General features: G+C 40.8%; 1 protein-coding gene across 3 annotated transcripts in view; it reads right to left on the reverse strand.

The window, feature by feature from the left end:
• Positions 1-443: 443 nt before the first annotated feature.
• Positions 444-18,036, reverse strand: part of GALK2 (galactokinase 2) — a 48,477-nt gene continuing 30,884 nt past the window's right edge. For all 3 annotated transcript variants that reach the window (XM_086471620.1, XM_086471619.1, XM_009948016.2), the window contains 3 exons: positions 16,621-16,831; positions 7,606-7,807; positions 444-848 (listed from right to left, as the gene is read on the reverse strand). In XM_086471620.1, coding sequence (XP_086327746.1) covers positions 641-848; positions 7,606-7,807; positions 16,621-16,831 — 621 coding nt within the window. In that variant the 3' untranslated portion in view covers positions 444-640. The remainder of the gene's footprint in view (positions 849-7,605; positions 7,808-16,620; positions 16,832-18,036) is intronic.

Here is an 18,036-nt window from a genome sequence, read left to right on the forward strand (position 1 = left end):
TTGCACAAAGATACGTAAGAAACATAGCTAGAAGGGAAGTTTTCCTGCTTAACATAATGTATTCCTAATGTTTTACTTGGCCTGCAGGTGCTCCTCCAATATTAGGATTATTACTGTTGTAATTAATGATATCTGAGGAAAGTATAAAACTTCTCATGTTCAGCAAGGTCCTTCCAATTTTTTGAATGCTTCAGTTTAAGCCTTCATTTTTACAGGACATTCTAAACAAAAGACTATCCAGCACCCAAAGAGAATAAGCACTGAACAGCCCTGCAACCATTGTGAGGTTCCTACCCTGACACACGACATAGCTCGTTGCTCCACCTGGTCTTACTTTTATGACAGTGAACAGAAAAGAGGAGGGACTCACCGTAACAAAGTACCACCTTTATTTCAATTTCAGCTTCCCTTGTCAATACATTTCTGTAAATCAATGTTTATACTGAAAGATACTTTTAGTATGGGGAAAAACCCCTTTATAGTCAAAGAGTTTTCTTTTAAACGCTTCTTCAGAAATGTATTTTGATAATAGCAACTGCTCATAACAATAACAACCAGAAAAAGCATTCATTTACTGCGGCATCGGAAGTACTGCCAGTTCTAAATGCCCTACATAGTTTCTTTAAAATTTTTACGTTCTTTAGGCCTCAACAAAAACCAAAGCTCCTCTTCCAGGTTTGGTAGCAAACAGACTATTATTCTCCAACGCTAACCTTTGGACGTCGGTTTGGTAATAAGCTCTTTTTACATTTTTTAGGAAAGTGTTCAGCTTGTCAGTAGGCACCATTGACACAGTGCAGCCGCCCCATCCAGCTCCAGTCAGACGTGACCCAACGGCCCCAAATTGCCTAAAACAAAATAATAGGGAAAAAATCATGTCAAATAAATGAAAAAGAGGTAACTTATATATAAAATTCCTGTAGAAAACCAGTGAATACTTTACTGAAAACACATCTATGTCATCCAATTTTTCTGAAGTTCACTTGGCTGTGTGCAACATTGCAGCAATTTGCAGTTACCATTTTGGACCAAAAAAAAAAGTGCTGATGCTTCAAACTGCAATATAGTAACTTCTGTCAGTTCCAAAAGTCACCCTCTTTTATAACGCTTCAGCATCAGCTGTTTTAAGGATCACAGCACAGCTGAGATGAAGAAAGCAGGAGAAGAAAGGAATTGTGTTAGCAACATTCAGAAGACATCAGAAGTGAAAACAGAAATACATGACAAAAATAACAAAAGAGGGTTCATAAACTAATTGCACAGGATGCAGGCATGCAAGCCATTTTCTAATGTGGCAAAGACAAATAGCTCTATTCTTCCTAGACACATCTAAAACATGCTGAAGATTCACAGGCTTCTGCAGGACTGCTGAGCGTGCCAGTCAAGAAAAGGAGAGTTCAGAAACTCTGAAGTCATACAGAGTCATTGCACTCGAACATCTGTTTAGGCTGAGCGGACGGAGTTTGGCCTCTCTCCTTAGAGGAACCTCATGAACTTGAGGGAGTTACAGCAGTAGAGGTAAAATAAGAATTTAGCCCCTAAAAGAAAAAAAATGCTCTTAATAAGGAGGGTGAATAGAAAGAACAATGACAAATAAATGACATCCAAAATATAAACCATTCCCAGCCTCAAGATACTGGCCTGCTACAACTGTCCTACGGCAAATCCCATGCCATGACTCTGCAGGATTCAGACACCATCTCATCAGAATTTAGTAGAATTACTTTCATTAATTTGCTTACCTGTGTTCCTGATCTTAGATTCAGAAAAAGTAGGAAAACACCATCTAAAACATTTCTTTGGGGCTTTTCTAACCTAGTCAGAACAGGATGATTCAGAAAACTCATTTGAAATCTTTTTCTCATGAGAGATCTAATCTGATTTGCAAACAAATACTTCTGCTATGTTTCCAATAGCCATGCATGGAGAGACTTGCCAGTCCCAAAATGTGTTTGAGGAGAGACAGCACCACGTGAGTAACACTGGAAAATGACAGCTCGTTCCGAGTAGGCTGTGGTAATTTTTCATATGTGCATTTTATGTTAAATGAATCTGGTATACTGCTGGGTTACCAGAGGTTTAGGTCATATTTCAAGCCAGTACTTACATATGTGTTCGATTCTAAACAGGCTTACATCTCGTCTTGAACAGAAACACTTTCTTCAGTGTGTCTGTGTGGTGCCACCCTTCATATTGACTCGATTTTATGTTCGTTCTTTATTTCCTGTTAGTGTTTTATTTTACTTATTATTCCTGTAAGCCACTCATTCTCTGATGCAATTTTTGTCCTTGCTGGTCCATGGAGCAACTTCCTAAAATGAGCAGGATCCAATCCAGTCTCAACTGCAATCAATAGGGAAATTCCCATCGACTTCATAAGGCCCAATCCACTTTTCAGAGTCTGCTAAATCAACCGTCTGTACTCACTTGGCCTGTTACCTCAGTCAAAACTTCATATTTCAGATGGTGTCTGGCTTTTATTTTGGTAGGCAACTGAAATCCCTTCAGAATTGTTCTGAACCTTTTACTGATTTCATAATTCTCTGTGGTCATGCTCATGCCTCATTTTTACTGAGTCATTTTAAAATACTTAGCTGAAATAAAGCATAATGTAGACAGAAAATATGCCTGTTTCAGAGCTGAAGTCACTGCGTTTCAAAATACTGTGGCTAACAGTTTCAAATGTGGTGATGTGATTAGAAACTTGGGGCTTAATGCTGAGGAACCTGGCATTTTGATGGGCTATGCTGTAATACCTGAAAACTGGATTCCTGATGTTACAGGAATTCAGAAATGAGTACCTAATTCTGCATCTACTGGAGATGTGGTGCATGGGAAGTATCTAGATCAAACAAAATAAAGTTAACTTTGGAACAGGTCTGAAACTGTCTTTTCTGAGTCTTAACCAGTTCAGTCCCAAGCTAGACTCCTCTGGTAAAGTGGGATTCACAGCCAGATGCTCTCTTCTTGTGCACTGGCTTCGTAAATCATGCGTTTTCGAAGAGGAGTACAAGCAGGCAATCTTGTGGATGGAGTGCTCACCCACACAGCGGGCAACGTGGATTTTACGGGAGGGAGAGTACCCTGTGTGCTGCCTGGGCTATGCTGCAGCCATGAGGACATAACAGAGGGAGAGATGGGGCTCACAAGAAGGATAATGTATCTATAGTCCAGTGCTGGGGCCAGCCAGCTCCCAGTCCCGGGTTCTGGCCTTTCCTGCTTGAAGGGTTTATGTATCTTGTTCCAATGTTCACCAAATAAAAAGAGAATTATCTTATGAGGAAGGAGGGGAGGGTGTGTAAATGAGAGTAAAAACATAAGTACTGCAGCAAAGGAAAGAATAAAAATGGAAGTCCTGTAGTTTGGTACATGGAAGCAATAGGTAAGACATTACAGTACCTCATTTTAAAAATAATTGTGCTGTAAGAGGTGAAAAAACCAGAGAAATATTGTTAATTCCAAATACTTAAAATTGTGGACCAGCTATTCAGAAAGCATGGCGTTAACATGACGAGACTTAAATACATCAAGGGTGAGGGGCATTATACTTATTCTGTTTGGTGGCTCAGTGTGCATTTGAATAGCATCTTTAAGCCTTTCTGGCTCTGAAAGGGCCGCAAACTTCTCTTTGTTGGGTGTTTTTTTGTTTTGTTGATTTTTCAAATTGTGCCATGACTCCAGCTTTAAGAAAATCATCAATGGTAAGAGTCTTGATAAAATGCAGAGTTGTTTCAGCTCCCATAATGTACCTGGATGTAACATAAAAGCTGTATCTTTTAAAAGTGATCAGAGATGATTCAGCCATCGTCAACTGTAAAGTGCATGGCTGGTAACACAAAAATTATCAAGATTTATACTACTAAAAGATGGAGAACAAGAGAAAGAAAAAAAAGTTTGTTGTAACACTCAATGATTCTGAGAGATTTTCAAAAGCACCTAACATTCAGGAGCTTGGATCCAATTTTTTGTTCCTTAATTGTTTAGTGAATCCTCTGTGCCCCTTTAAAAGACTAACAGGTAAAACTGCTACTAACAGCACGAGATAGGTTAGAGAAAGTACGAGTCTTCTGTCTTTGCAAAAAGGAAAAAAACAACTGACCTACTAGCGGTTACAGTTTTCAGCACTACAAACCACAGCAAGTATGGATCCCTTTCCTTCTTGGCAGAGGTTGTACAGTAAAACATAAAGATCTAGGGAAAACAGAAAACATCTGGATATGCAGATTATTCTTCACAGCTTAAACCTTGTAAGGAGAGAGCAGCAGTAGACTCGGGCAATTCTGTGGAATGTATTTTTGGAAAGGCTTTTTAAAGTTACAGGGCAGCTGTACATCGTTGTTAAGTAAAGAATGTAATTTATGTAGTTCCTGGTCATTTCTATAATCATGTCAGCCAAGCCTTCCTAGAGTGACTAGTGATTTTACGTCCCTTCATTTTTTAATGTACAACTTGAGAAAAGTTAAGATTTTTTTCCAATAGTTTCCAAAAACTAGAGGCTGGCTTAAGCTGCATTCATCTAGAATAGCTATACACTTTCAGAAATCTAATCATAGAATCAGAAAAACATTGAAGAATATAGAACTTCTACAGAAGAAAGATACATTTCTTCATGGGACAAGGCTGAAATAATTTACTTCTTTCTGTGCAATGAATGTAATAAAACCCCCAGATTAAATAATTTTAGTACACCAATTAGAAATTGTTTCACACGAATGACACTCCACTGTGGTGCCTAGCTATGCCCATCATACTAGCTGTGGGCGCTTCTGCTGGTAAGTTAGAAATCTGATGTAACATGGGCACACACATCACTTTTTTCCCTCACTATTTATATTTTGGTCCCTGGAACTGAAATGCTCTGATTAATTTTAATTTAATTTAGTAAAATCCTAACTGCGTACTCCTTTCCTTTGGGTTCTGTGGTTGTGTCTGTGCTACTGCCTGCGAGTCAGTGTCACGATACCCAAGCTAGCTGAGAGCGCAGCAGCTGTCTAGCTGTGAAAGCACAGAGCTCAGCACAAATGAGAAACAGAGAATTTCCATCCCCGCGCTGAGCTTCGTGCTGCAACAGACTGTTGCTAGCATCCATGCTAGTCTATTTAAACATAGCACAGGTAACTCCACGCTGTCATGCGGATTTTAGCCATTTATACCCACTTGTTTTCCCCTCCTTGAAACAGGGTAGTTTTCCCCCAGCGTTTCTGAGAACAGGCCCTATCAGTGTGACTCAAGCTGGATACCTGAAGTGAAGACACATAAAATGGCTAGTCACTTTGGCAAAGTTCAGTCATCAGGTGCCACTGGCTGAGGCATCAACATTGGGTAGTCACTGTACCTAAAAATAATGCAGATGTTAAGTTTTAAGGCTTTCCCTCTGTTAGTGGTGTCACAGAACAGGCACTGTTGATACCTTGCACCAGATCAAGCCTTAGTAGCCCAAGATTTTCGATAATTCAGTAGAGCGCAGTCAGCTGAAGACAAACTCTGGAGACAGGACTCCCTTCTCACACGCAGATCAGCACTTCCCGTTGAGCAGCTGGGATAACCACGGTGGAATTGCCCTGCTGAGTGACTGTCGTAGTTTATTCTGTTATGCGCTCGTTACGTGATACAATAAACTGAACATAGCCTGTGAGTACGTACTGGATTGGCTCCCGGGAGAAGGAACAAAAATTGTATTGCTAAATTACTATCAGACTGTCCAATGGCTATCAGGGATTCTCTGTGTTTTATCACAAAACAGCATGTGCATCCCATATGCAAAATAATCTGTGAAGGTCTTCTGTTCAGTTTTTAAGTTTGTAGTTTTCTGGCTCAGAGGCCATTCCATCTCGCCAGCAAAAGAAATCAGAGTAACCTAAATAATCATCTGTATCGTACTTTATCAATTTACAAACCTGGTAAATGGGTATTACAACTTACAAAACCCACATGACTATAGAAGTAAGAAAGCATATGGTAAATTGCATGTTAGTAAAATTCATACTTTCATTATAAGCCGGACTAATTCCTTAGTTAAAAAAAATTTATAAAGCCAGTTGCCTGTAAAGAAATATTTTTGTAACTTTCTTTTTTTGGTGGTTGAGGGTTTTGTTTTTGTTTTTTTTTTTTAATTTTCAAATTGAAACAGTTTCTGTTTTCTTCAAGACTGACAGATCTAGAGAGAGAATGGGATATTTGCTTCTAAAAGACAGTGAAACAACATTCCTTGAGCTCAGGCCTGCAAACACTTACGGCACCCTCCATTTCCCTTCTGGCAGGGCAGTAACGCTCTGGCTTAGGGCACAGTTTCCCAGACTAAGCACAACCTTCTCCAAGGAGAAGCAGGAACCATAACAGATGAGCAGAAGTATGAAGGTGGCATCACCAGGAGCCATGATGAAGTCAATGAGGGAAGCAGCTGCGAGAAGGTGGTTGGGGCAGAGGTAGGGATAGAGTAGTAGTGGGAAAGCTCGTGTGGGCTCCTGTTTATCCCCCAAGCCACTGTTAAAAATGATCACCAACCACTGAAATCCTTCTATAGGCACTGAATTTAGACCAAAGTTAGCATAAGATGTCTGTCCCATGATTACATGTACCAGAAAAATGGAAATTAAGAGGGACTGAAATGTGTACGTCCTTTCATGCTGGTCCTGTGGTATGGAAGAAATACTATGTCGAATGTCAGTTCTAAGTATTCGGTTTTACTTTCTGTATTAACACATGGTTGTACCAGATCTCGTCATCCACTTGTAGCAGAGTTATGAAGATAACAGCCTGCTACACACCGCAGCCTGCGCTTTCCAGCTCACTTCACACCATTTCTCAAACTCAGTTTATTCTGGCTAAGGGATATGAAACTAGGGAGGAATACAGGGAGAAGGGACAAAATGACACTCAGGGCATGTGTTCTGGAGTTGAGAGGGCTTGTTTTATCTACCGCGGCCAAACTGAGTTCAGGAACCCAGCTAAAAGAATGAGGCTGGGGCAGAATGGGACCGAACAATGTGGGGAAAGCCCAGGCACCCAATGCAGAGGAGCAGCAGTGCGTTGGCCATTGTAACCGTTAACACACACAGCTTTTCAGTGGTGAAATGCTGTCCAACCTATCTGATACCCTAGACAACAGATTTTTTTAATTGAAAAAAATGCAATAGCATTTCACAATATACCATCACGATTTCAAGGCAACCTAAGAATGTAGAACAGCTTGCTTACGCCCTGGAATTCCCATGGCGGCAGTTCTGAAATGGTTAAGAAATACACAAAAAGTAACAGAGTTCAAGCAGAACAACTAAGATGATGTTTTAAGAAAACCAGTTATGACTTCTTCTGTAACTTCAAAAAAGAATAGCCAACAGTCTAACGTAACACTTGTGATGATGAGTCAGTCCAAAAGCAAAGTCTGTAATAAAGCCATGAACTGCAGCTTTCATCTGAAAGTCTTACACAGATGGCAGCAGGGAAACAATTGACCATGTAATGTCCCTGCAGGAGATTAATTTTGTAATAAGAGACAAGAATACTTTCATTTTAAAATTGCAATAGCCAACGATGTCATATTTTCTCATCAATTCAAACAATATTCTCAACAGGCGATTACTCTTCCTTGTGGTCAGAACTTACAGGCAGATGTCTACCAGCCGATCCAGTTCAGGACAGCTGCATTCATACATTTCCCTGCAGCTGATATGGCTCTGGTTCATCAATTCTCCCAGCAGCTGGATTGCATTGGCAGGTGCTTCGTTGCAGATCTTCTTAAATTCCAGCACTCTGGCAGCTTCACTATACACATGCTTTGCACGCTGGTATAACTTAAAGGTGGAAACTAAACAAAAAGAAAATATTAAGTACTAGAGTTAGCCATTAATATTCACTATGACAGGAACATACAAAAACGTGGTAGAATTATATTTTTTTAGTAATTAATATTTTATATTAGAACTCTCTAGGCTAAAAGTCTTCTGTAAAAGCTACATCTTCTTTAAAAGCCCAATAAAACAGTATTTAGAATTCGTCAAAATACAATGTACACATTTTTTCCACACGGATCTCTTCATGTGCATGTGCTGTTTACTGGCTGTGTCACCGAACAGGCCCAGTCTCTCCTTCTACTTCGCAGAGACCAGCCCCAAGTTCAAGGGTGAGCAGCACCATGCATTAGGGCACTATCTAAAGCTTTCAGGTTTTCGAATACCAGTGAAACTGAGTCATGACAGCACCAGAAAGGCACCCAGCGCCCTGCAGGCAGCCGTCGGCCAGCACCTGCTGGCCCAGGGCATTGTGTGTGGCCGCTCCAGGCCAAATCTCCATCCATTACATAACTGTGCTGATGGACCTTTGCTTGAAAAAACAACCACCACCAAACTTCAGAACCCTGCAACTATTTTTTTTTTTTTGGAATGGAGATTAACAAAAATGCTATTATCCACATTTCCTGGTGCATAGCTAAGGAAACCCTCTCAAATATTTCCACAGTGATGCAGGCTCACCTTGCCTGTAAGTAACACTAGATTAAAGGCACAGGCGAGAGCACAGGTGCTCTCAGCTTGGTTTTCAGAGTTTATTTTTGGTGCGTGTTACCAGCCACAGTGCCAGTGCTGCCTGTGTGGATGTGAAGAGATGTCAGGCCCAGGCAAGCACTGCTTAGTATTGACCTACTAAGATCAAAGGCTAGTGCAAGGATTTGGGCTAAAATTTTTCTATTGTGCCACAAAAAAGCAGTTCCTCTGGAAAGGGTTGGGGAGAGGTGCCCAAACTCTCGTGGCTGTCAGGTTAGAGACCTCCACCAAGCCTGAAAAGTGGGGCATAGAAAGGAAGGGGATGGCTGTAAAGGCTCCTCAAGCTACTCCTATTTACAGGAAGGTTTGGACTGCAACTAATATCCAAGAATTGATCTGCCTTTCCCAAGCTCAAGTTGTAGTTTGTTGTTTTTCTCTCCCAATACAGTTCTGTTTGCTTTACCACCATGGCTGCTATTGAGGAAGTATTATTCATCAGCAGCATGTATGACATAATTTAATTTATGATTAAATGGGTTTACTTGAGCTTTTTGGGTGGTAAATAATAGGTAAGCAGACTTTATGTGGAGCACCTACTGCAGTATGTTTCCTTATTTCATCACAACTCAAGCACACTTTTGTTAGAGCACCTCAGAGCATCCCTCATTTTCTTTCTACGTGTAAATCCTCCTTTACAGCAAGGTCTCTCTTCTCATTTCAGCTTCTGGTGTCTCTTGCTTTCTAAAATGGCTGAAACAGAGGTAAACACTCAAACAGAGGTAAAAGGAGAAGAGACACAAGCCCTGTATTCAAAACAGAACTCGTTATCTCACCCAGACACATGGAGTTCCTGCCTGGCTGTTCTATGAAGACAGCCAAGTTCTGGAACCACTTCTGATGATTTCAGCAATCTACGTTTGCAAGTATATGCAGAAATCTTCCTTGAAAGACTGGAAATAAAATTATGTCCAGTATTGTCTCTCACTTGTATGCTCCAGATTGCAACCCTTACAGACTAAAATTTCATCAGCACCTGTATAATCCCTTTTTATTTCTCCAGAGTAAGTGTAAATCACAACTCTAAGTGTTGAAAATACAGTGCTGAGCAAGACAGTCTGAAATGAGAGAGAAACATTGACCATAGCAGTGTTTTGCTACTAGTGATATTGCTTCTGGTGATATTTATTTTGTAATTCAATACAGCCTGCTACTGAGAAACCCTGCATTGCTGTCTGTTGAACAGGCCTTCTGAATGCATTTCAAGCTAGGACAGAAATGAGAAAATTGAGTGCCCCCCCCCCACCCCGAAACATCATCTTGAGAGTATCACACAGGAAGAGCATATTTGGGTTTCCCATTTAGAGGTGTGTTTTACTCCACTGGATTTTGTTGCTGCTGGAGTTACTTGTGCTGTGTTTTCCAGAGCAATGCCTCAGTATTTTTGAACGTTGAAGGCAGCTTGGCCTATTTTTAAGGATGGTTTCTCTTTAAATATTCTTTTCTTATGAGCCATTGTTTTAGAGCAAGGAGATTTCTAAATGTGCATTTGTTTAGGGAATATCTAAAGTTGCGTGAGAGATTGCCATAGCTCACACTCTCTTGTAAATCACCATTGAACAGTAGTAACCCAAAGAATGAACTGAAAACATGTCTGGTTTCAATTGTAAGGCAACAGACTTGCCAAAGGCTGTGATTGATTTGGAGACCACCCTTTGGTAGAGCAATGCTCTACTGGCCGGATTACCTTTAAAGTCTCTGGGGTTGTGCCGTGCTCGTCATGTTATGAATTGGCCACCAGGAACGGGCGCTCCGGCTACTGGCTGCCAGCCAGAAGAGCGGAGCTGTGTCCCTGACAGCGCTTGCTCCCAGGAGAGCCGCTCTCCCCCCACGAGGGCAGAGTCTGCTACCTTGACACCAGCTTTCTCTTGACACGACAGCAATCCTTCCAGCCAGTTCTCACGTGAGACAGCGTGGCTGTATGCTATTGTCAGACTCCTGCGTGGACATTTACCCAACTGGTATCAGTTAAGGGTTGGTACCATGACGTTAGCTATTGGTGGGTTTGGGCAGCTTTTCGTTTCAGAAAATTACATTTGTGTTTAAAAAATTTTTTTATAGTTTGTTTCTCCTCTCTGGCAGTGTCCTGTTCAGGTAAAATTATCTTCAGGACAGCAAACACCTCTGTACTCTGTAAGTCCTATGCTAAAATAATGAAATGATTCACGTGTTCTCGGCTTTCTACACCAGATGCCTCTGGTAATACCGAAACCCTGTTGTATCTCTGCTGTTTGGACGGGCAGTCCAACTAGCCACCTCTAGATAATAAAAAATGGCAGAGCACACACGGTATTTCAAAAAATTACATCTACGTTGGAACCGCCTTGCTCTATCACGGCCTGTATATTAGCTCCACATAAATAAAATCTAAATGAATAGGACATGCTGAACAGCAACGAAAGCTGTGATATTAGAAGAGTACAGAAACTGATCGGAATCTGCCTGCTTCAGGCAGCCACATTTTTTACAATTTAGAAGGACTGATTTCCTAAGCCATACTCTGTCACGGTTAAAAGAAACCAACCCGAAGAGCGCACAACTGATTAATTTCTATCTGAGCTAGGGCTGGTGTGCTCTCAAAGAGGAAAAACTGAACCCTCAGAGTAAGCCTTCCAGTGTTGCACAGGACTGGGTTATATGGTCTCACCCCCTCAGTGCTCAAAGGAAAGCAAAAAAGCAGGGTTTGGGGAACTACTGCCAGATTCTTAAAACCATGCGGATCCTTAAATCTATTATAGTGTACGGAAATTAGGTACTTAATCTGACTGAAAATGTAAATATACTTTCCTAGCCCAGTAAGCTATAAAGGCCTGGTTTCTCCCACTTAAATTTCTTTCCAAATTAGGAGTCTAGGTACCCTCAGCTCCATCGTCTGTCAGTGAAAAGGGCAGGTTAGGGAACCGTTTATCGCACCCGAGACCCAGACTGCCCTGTGGGACCCATTTCTCTGGTGACTAGACAGGAAACTAAAACCCCTAGTGCAATGAAATCGCTGTCTGCCATGCTGATGGATGAGTAATGGTCTAGGGCATGTCTAAAGTCCTGTTTCTTCATAAGGGGACCCGTGCAATACCCAGTTCGGGTGCTCTGCCTGCTTAAAATGATGTAGCATCATTTGGACTGATGGAGATTTGTATCAGCTGAGGATCCGGTCTCTGACCAGAATCGTGCTCTCAAAAACTGTTCTTTGAAAATCACTACACATTTCCTCTCTGCCACGTTCTGCATAGCTCACCGCCATGCAGGAATGAACTGTCTGACCTCAGACCTAGACACACTTGCACGCTCAGAATCTCAGGGTCTCTTCTGTCCCTTTCTGAAAGGACAGTACGGAGGCTGGGATTTATTTTGTATGCTATCAGCTGCACACAGAATAAGTTTCTTGCGGACTCAAGTGCGGGTGAGCGATGCCTTTTATGGATTGAAACAGATACAGATCAGAAGTAAACCTGAAAAGGCAAATGAGAACAAAGAAAACTTTGAGGACAAGGAATCCTATAGCCAGGTCTGCTCCTAGTGGCATTTTGTCACTAAGTTTTTTAACACATTTCATCTGTATTTAGCCTGCTATCGGAGCAGCTAGTCCACCTTCCAGGTCACAGCCTCACTAACCGTGTTTCTGAAGTTTCAAAGAGGACACAGTGAATCTTCTACCAGGAACCTCCTCCACTGTTAACTGCTTTGTATTACCAGTCCTTATCTATTTTTCAGAGAATGCCAGTAACTCTTGCTGACCCTTCGTGGATTCTCTGCACCCTAGCTCTGCTCCTCTGCAGAGGATTTCTGTAATGTCATCCATGAGCAGGTAGATTAATTCACTTACAAACCACCAAATGCTCTTGAAAGAAATGGTGACATTTTCCAGTGCACTCACAGCTCACACTACAGCAAGAACCTTAAGACACAGCAGACTAACATTAATGAAAGCTTGTCCAAAATCCATATAAATCTCTTTAAAACAAATGAAAATCCCAGGCTAGTAGTCCCAAATAACTGTGGGTTAATTAAATGTAAGAGAGAAGTTTACTGTGTGTTTTCAACTATAAGGTCATATTTTTAATTTTAGCTTTACAAAAATTGTGCAAACCTGTCCACTCCATTTACAGGGATTTTTTTTCTCTATAATTAAATGTTGTGGCTTCTCAGCAACTCGTATTATTTGTTACAACTTCAGCTTTAGCAGATTCCTTTCTTTAGAGGCTTCCTGTACAATTCTATCTGACCTTTAGCTAAAGACCAACCTCTTCAGGCTATATATTTTTTTTTAGTTGCTTTGGCAGCCTCTTCAGATATGTTTCACTGTAGATTAATGAGCTACACATGGCTGATGGGACTGTTAGAAATTTACAACAGGAAAAACTCACTGACGCGAAATCATGTAGGGGACAGTTTTGACCACCATTACTCATGTGGAATAGTACCCTTCTCTGTTAGGCATCCTGCTGATTGAACATGATGAGGGTGAACGTTTCTGGCTCATAATGTATATAAGAAAATGCTGCCAGATGGCTTTAATTTGAGCCAGATTGTGAACCCCCTACTCGAAGTGGGGAACAGTTACTCTGCTGGGACTGCTCAAGTAACTGTTTGCAATCTGGCTTTCTGAAAATAAACCAGGGGACGAGTCATTGCTAGATTCAGCGACCCACTGAGCAGACACCTGCTTTGAGATGATGGTAACTACTGGCTTAAAGTGATTTTTCCTTCAGAGGAATGCTAGCTTCAACGAGGCTTTTGCAACGAACCCAGACCCTTCAGTGCCTGTGCCTAACCCATGGCACGCCCCAAAGGCCTGCATTCTCCAGGTACTGTATGGGAGCTGCCTGCAGCGGCCACCTCTCTGGGGCTCATCCCAAGTAAACCATGGTTTTGTGGAAGTGGATGGTACATTCCTGAATTTCTCCATGACATGGATCAGGCTGAGGCTGGAGCAGGCACCTGGACCCTCAAGCTGGGAAGTGCTTGTAGGTCTACCAGTTTGGAGGCAACTTCTGTTCATGTCAGACAAGTGCAGGCTACTCATGCACACCACAAAGCTTTAGGTATCCTAGAGCAGCCCGACAGAACATCTGAGAGTCCACCTTCACGTACGCCTGTCTGTGCAAATAAAGTTGAAACTCTTCTTGCACTGAGATCACCATTAATACAAATTACTTGGCAGCAGGAATGAAAGGCGATTCAAGCATCACTCATTCAAGCTACAGCACAGATTTAGAATTCTCTTTCTGGGGGACAAATAGGAGGGCCATTAAACAGCCAAATCCACACAGCAAATGGATGCCTGCTCCTCCCGTGGCGATTTCATTCCCAGGTTTAAATGTCAAAATTAGATTACAATTTTATACATGAAAAGGAAAAAATGGGTTTAAAAATACCTCATTTAAGAAGGAAAAGAATATTTAATGGTTAAAAGAATACACTGTTTTACAGGAGAATATCCTTTTGTGGTGAAGCTCATAAATACTTAATGTCCCACAATCACCACACACTAAATGTTCTGCGAAGCACTCCAGTCCAAGCCAAAATTATGGCACAGTGCACCTTAAAAGTAATAAATATTATTTTTCTAGAGATGTTCAGAAGCCACAAGTGCAATCCATGTGTAAACATTTGCAAAGGAGATTTAAATTCAGGATTTTGAATTGGCCAAGGAACAACTGCAAGAAGTTTAGAGAGGCTTTGTGCACCATCTGTACTTCTCCAAACCCAGGGAACAAGTGGCCTGTACACTGGGGAACTGCAGAACCCCTGAGTACCTGCCTATAAATGAGATGCAAAGTTGCTGTGTGCTTCCAGACCTGGCCTGGGACTTGCCCCAAGCCTGTCCATACCATTTTTCTTTGGGATGCGGAGTTTTTACCTGGTCAGTCTTATACACTTATAAAACTTAATGTAAGTATACAGTACCATCACTGGAGTTGTAGAGGAGGGGAAGCTGGACTTAAGGCTAAAATAATATTTACATAGTGCTTTCAGATGCTTGAACATGAGCTACAATGCTGGTACAAAACATTATTTGTAACTACCACCGGGCTTGGAATAATACAAATAAATAAAACTACTGACAATTTACATTCAGCCACGGAGAAAACTCAGTATCCAGTAAATTATCTAAATAGCAATTTCATACAAATAGTTTACCCTCAACATTACAGTATTTTATCAGAAAAGTTGCTGAAACGTGCACAAAGGCAGAAAGATACCCTAAACATTACGGTTCTTTCTTCATATCGAACAAAGAAGTTCAACAACATTCTGAAATTCTCTGCAGAGTTTACTTATTTGTCAGTATGTTCTCTCTCACATGAAGAAGCCAGGCATTGTCATTAAAATATAGTGGGAAAGTAGAGGGGAAATAAGAAAAATGTTTTTGTCAAACAGCCTCTGGTTTTCTAAAGCCAACATAAAATGTAATTTGTTTAGTGTGTAACAAAAACAAACAGTGGATTTAGATTCCTTCATTCTGTGTCTGTCTTGTTTCTTCTTTGCATATAGTTTTACAGAAATCTGTTATTTAATTTTATATTGTACATGTAAAGAGCCTTTCACCATAACCCATTTTAATTGGCCTTATCAAATGAAATCATGGTCATGCAAGTTTAAGAGATTCTGTTCAGCAAACATCTGCAAATGCTATTCAGAGCCACAGTATGAAATTTCCTTTGAGTTTCTTCTATAGCTTTTATGTTTCAATTTTTTATCCAGACTTTTGTTTTTGAAAAAAATAAATCAAAATAACCTGTATAAACAATTCAGTTCCACAGAACTGCAGAATTTTGTTTTATAAACCAGGTATAAGGAGTATGAACTTCTGTTAGTTAATAGTCTTGTATTGCCTTATGAAGTGGAGAGTAAGGGGACAGTGTAAAACATTTACAACCTTCTTTCCCACGAATATGTTGCAGAGTGCAGGTACATGGTTCGGTATATTCCTCATGTACATACAGCACAGAGTTACCATAGCTCTGTCTACAGAGATAAAGAGCTGGATTAAGATATTGTATTCTATCCTGATACCCTCTGGCAGTGTAATTAGGCAGTAAGATCATTTCATATTCTGTGATAGTGCTGGGGTGCAAAACAGGTTATAGATTCAGGACCTGGTCCTTGGTCAATAGATAAAGTTTGCAATCATTCCAGATATACAGATTATTTAAATATAACATCAGTATACATAGACATGTTACTGATTTATATACATCAAATATACATGTCCCCGAAAGCAGTCTTAGGAAGGACTGGCAAGGATATAATTCAGCTGTAAACCAGCAGAGGTATTAAGGCTACAGAGTGGAAACAAGGAAATAAGGATTATTTTAAGTTCCTAAAGAAAGATTCTGATCTCAACTGGAAATCTGTTATGAATGCAAATTAATTATTTCATAAATTACTCAGTATTATTAGCAACCCTACTATATGCATCCAGGATCCATTCCATGTGTGCCAATGCTCATGACTGCATAGTCTAATCATAAGCAGTAATACACTGGAAATATTTTAAATAGTAAATTGTTCACCTCCACCAACATTTTCCTAAAAGAAAAATGTTGGTAGTGAAAGAAACTCTTCTCAGGAGAGCCCTAGATGACTTGCTGCCCAGTGCATGTTTTAGGAAGTAACCATGTATTTACCAATTCACAAACAGAAACACAAGCTCCATCTATGCTCGTCTTTAACACCAGTTAAGGGAGAGCAAACAGGATTCATTTTAATGATGTTGTAACCATCCAAAATGTTTGGGTTTGTTAGAGCTATTGCCTAAAAAGGAATCCTAGTTTAGACTTTTCCCTAGAATAAAACCTAGGTTATTTAGAGATGACTCTCAAACAGCACAGGCTGATCTAAAATAGGAAGTGATCTGCTATTTGTACCATTTTAGAAACAGTTCAATCGAAACCAAAGTTTTGCTCTATTTCAAGTTAAAAGTTAGAATGAAAATCATTATATCAGTTCTCCCACTTGCTACCTAAGATCCTGGGGAAGTATTCTGTAAGACTTCTACCTGCACTACTTACTAATAGATAAAACTTTTTATATAATACAAACATTGTACACTAAACCCCACCATTTCATATATGCTTACCGTCTTGCGTGTTTTGACTAAGGATCTGAGAGCGGAGCTCCTCCAGGCTAATTCCCAGGCATTTACAAATTTCCTCTGTGCTGTAAGGCTCAGGATGTAATACCTCCTCGACAATGGTCAGCATTTCCTCTAGGCTAACTCCTAGCTTGCTTTGCACATCATGGAGTCTCAACATTTTTTTCCAGTCCAAGCCTTTTGACTTTGAGAGAAGCTAAAATTAAAAAAAAAACAAACAGAAAATATTGTGCCTTCCTGTTTAACACTAATTGTCCATAAGCACCTTTAAGACCCATTTGCTCTTTTCACTTCTTAATTGGGAAACATCAGAAGGTACTTTCTATCAGTACACAGCAGATAATCATAGAATCACGGAATGGTTTGGGTTGGAAGGGACCTCAAAGATCATCCAGTTCCAACCCCCCTACCATGGCATGGACATCTCCCACTAGACCAGGTTGCTCAAGGCTCCATCCAACCTGGTCTTGAACACAGCCAGGGATGGAACATCCATAGCTTCCTTAGGCAACGTGTTCCAGTGTCTCACCACCCTCAGGGTGAAGACCTTCTTCTTTGTATCTAGCCTAAACCTGCCCTCTCCCAGCTTCCAGCCATCACCCCTCATCCTACCACTGCAGGCCCTTGTAAAAAGCCCCTCCCCAGCCTTCTTGCAGGCCTCCTTCAGGTACTGGAAGGCAGCTACAAGGCCTCCCAGGAGCCTTCTCCTTTCCAGGTTGAACAACCCCAACTCTCTCAGCCTGTCCTTGTAGGAAAGGTGTTCCAACCCTCTGATCATCTTCATGGCCCTCCTCTGGACTCGCTCCAGCAGCTCCGTGTCTTTCTTGTGTCGGGGGCTCCAGAGCTGGATGCAGCACTCCAAGTGGGATCTCACCAGAGCAGAGTACAGGGGCAGAATCACCTCCCTTGATCTGCTGGCCACACTTCTTTTGATGCAGCCCAGAATGCAATTGGCTTATCATATAACCATATATATAGTCATTGTGTTTATTTATAAAGGGTCTGTGAATGATAGATATTCTTCCCTCAAATCAGATATTGTCTGTAAAAGCCCTACTGGCATTATTTATGTGATATCAAGTAAGTGATTTTTCCTTTTCCACGGATGTTACTTCAAGCGCTTGTAACCTTTTACAATCACATTCAGACAATTGCTTATACAAATGCTACGATACTGTAACACTAAAAGTCCCTAAGAAGTCTTCTTCTGTAGTTAAAATTTGCTCTAACATTTAAAACTCAGTTTGACTTTTCCAGTATGCTCCTGGAGTTTTCTGATGAAATTCGAGGTTGTCATTAAAAGCCTTCTTATAATAGCCTTAAAAATATGACAATGGGCATAAGATTTGTGCAGGAGAATTAATCATAACCTTTCTCGATCTCTGGAGTTTAAAGTAAATT

The sequence above is a fragment of the Leptosomus discolor genome, chromosome 11 (assembly GCF_034619465.1).
Source record: "Leptosomus discolor isolate bLepDis1 chromosome 11, bLepDis1.hap2, whole genome shotgun sequence".
Classification (NCBI taxonomy): Eukaryota; Metazoa; Chordata; class Aves; order Leptosomiformes; family Leptosomidae; genus Leptosomus; species Leptosomus discolor.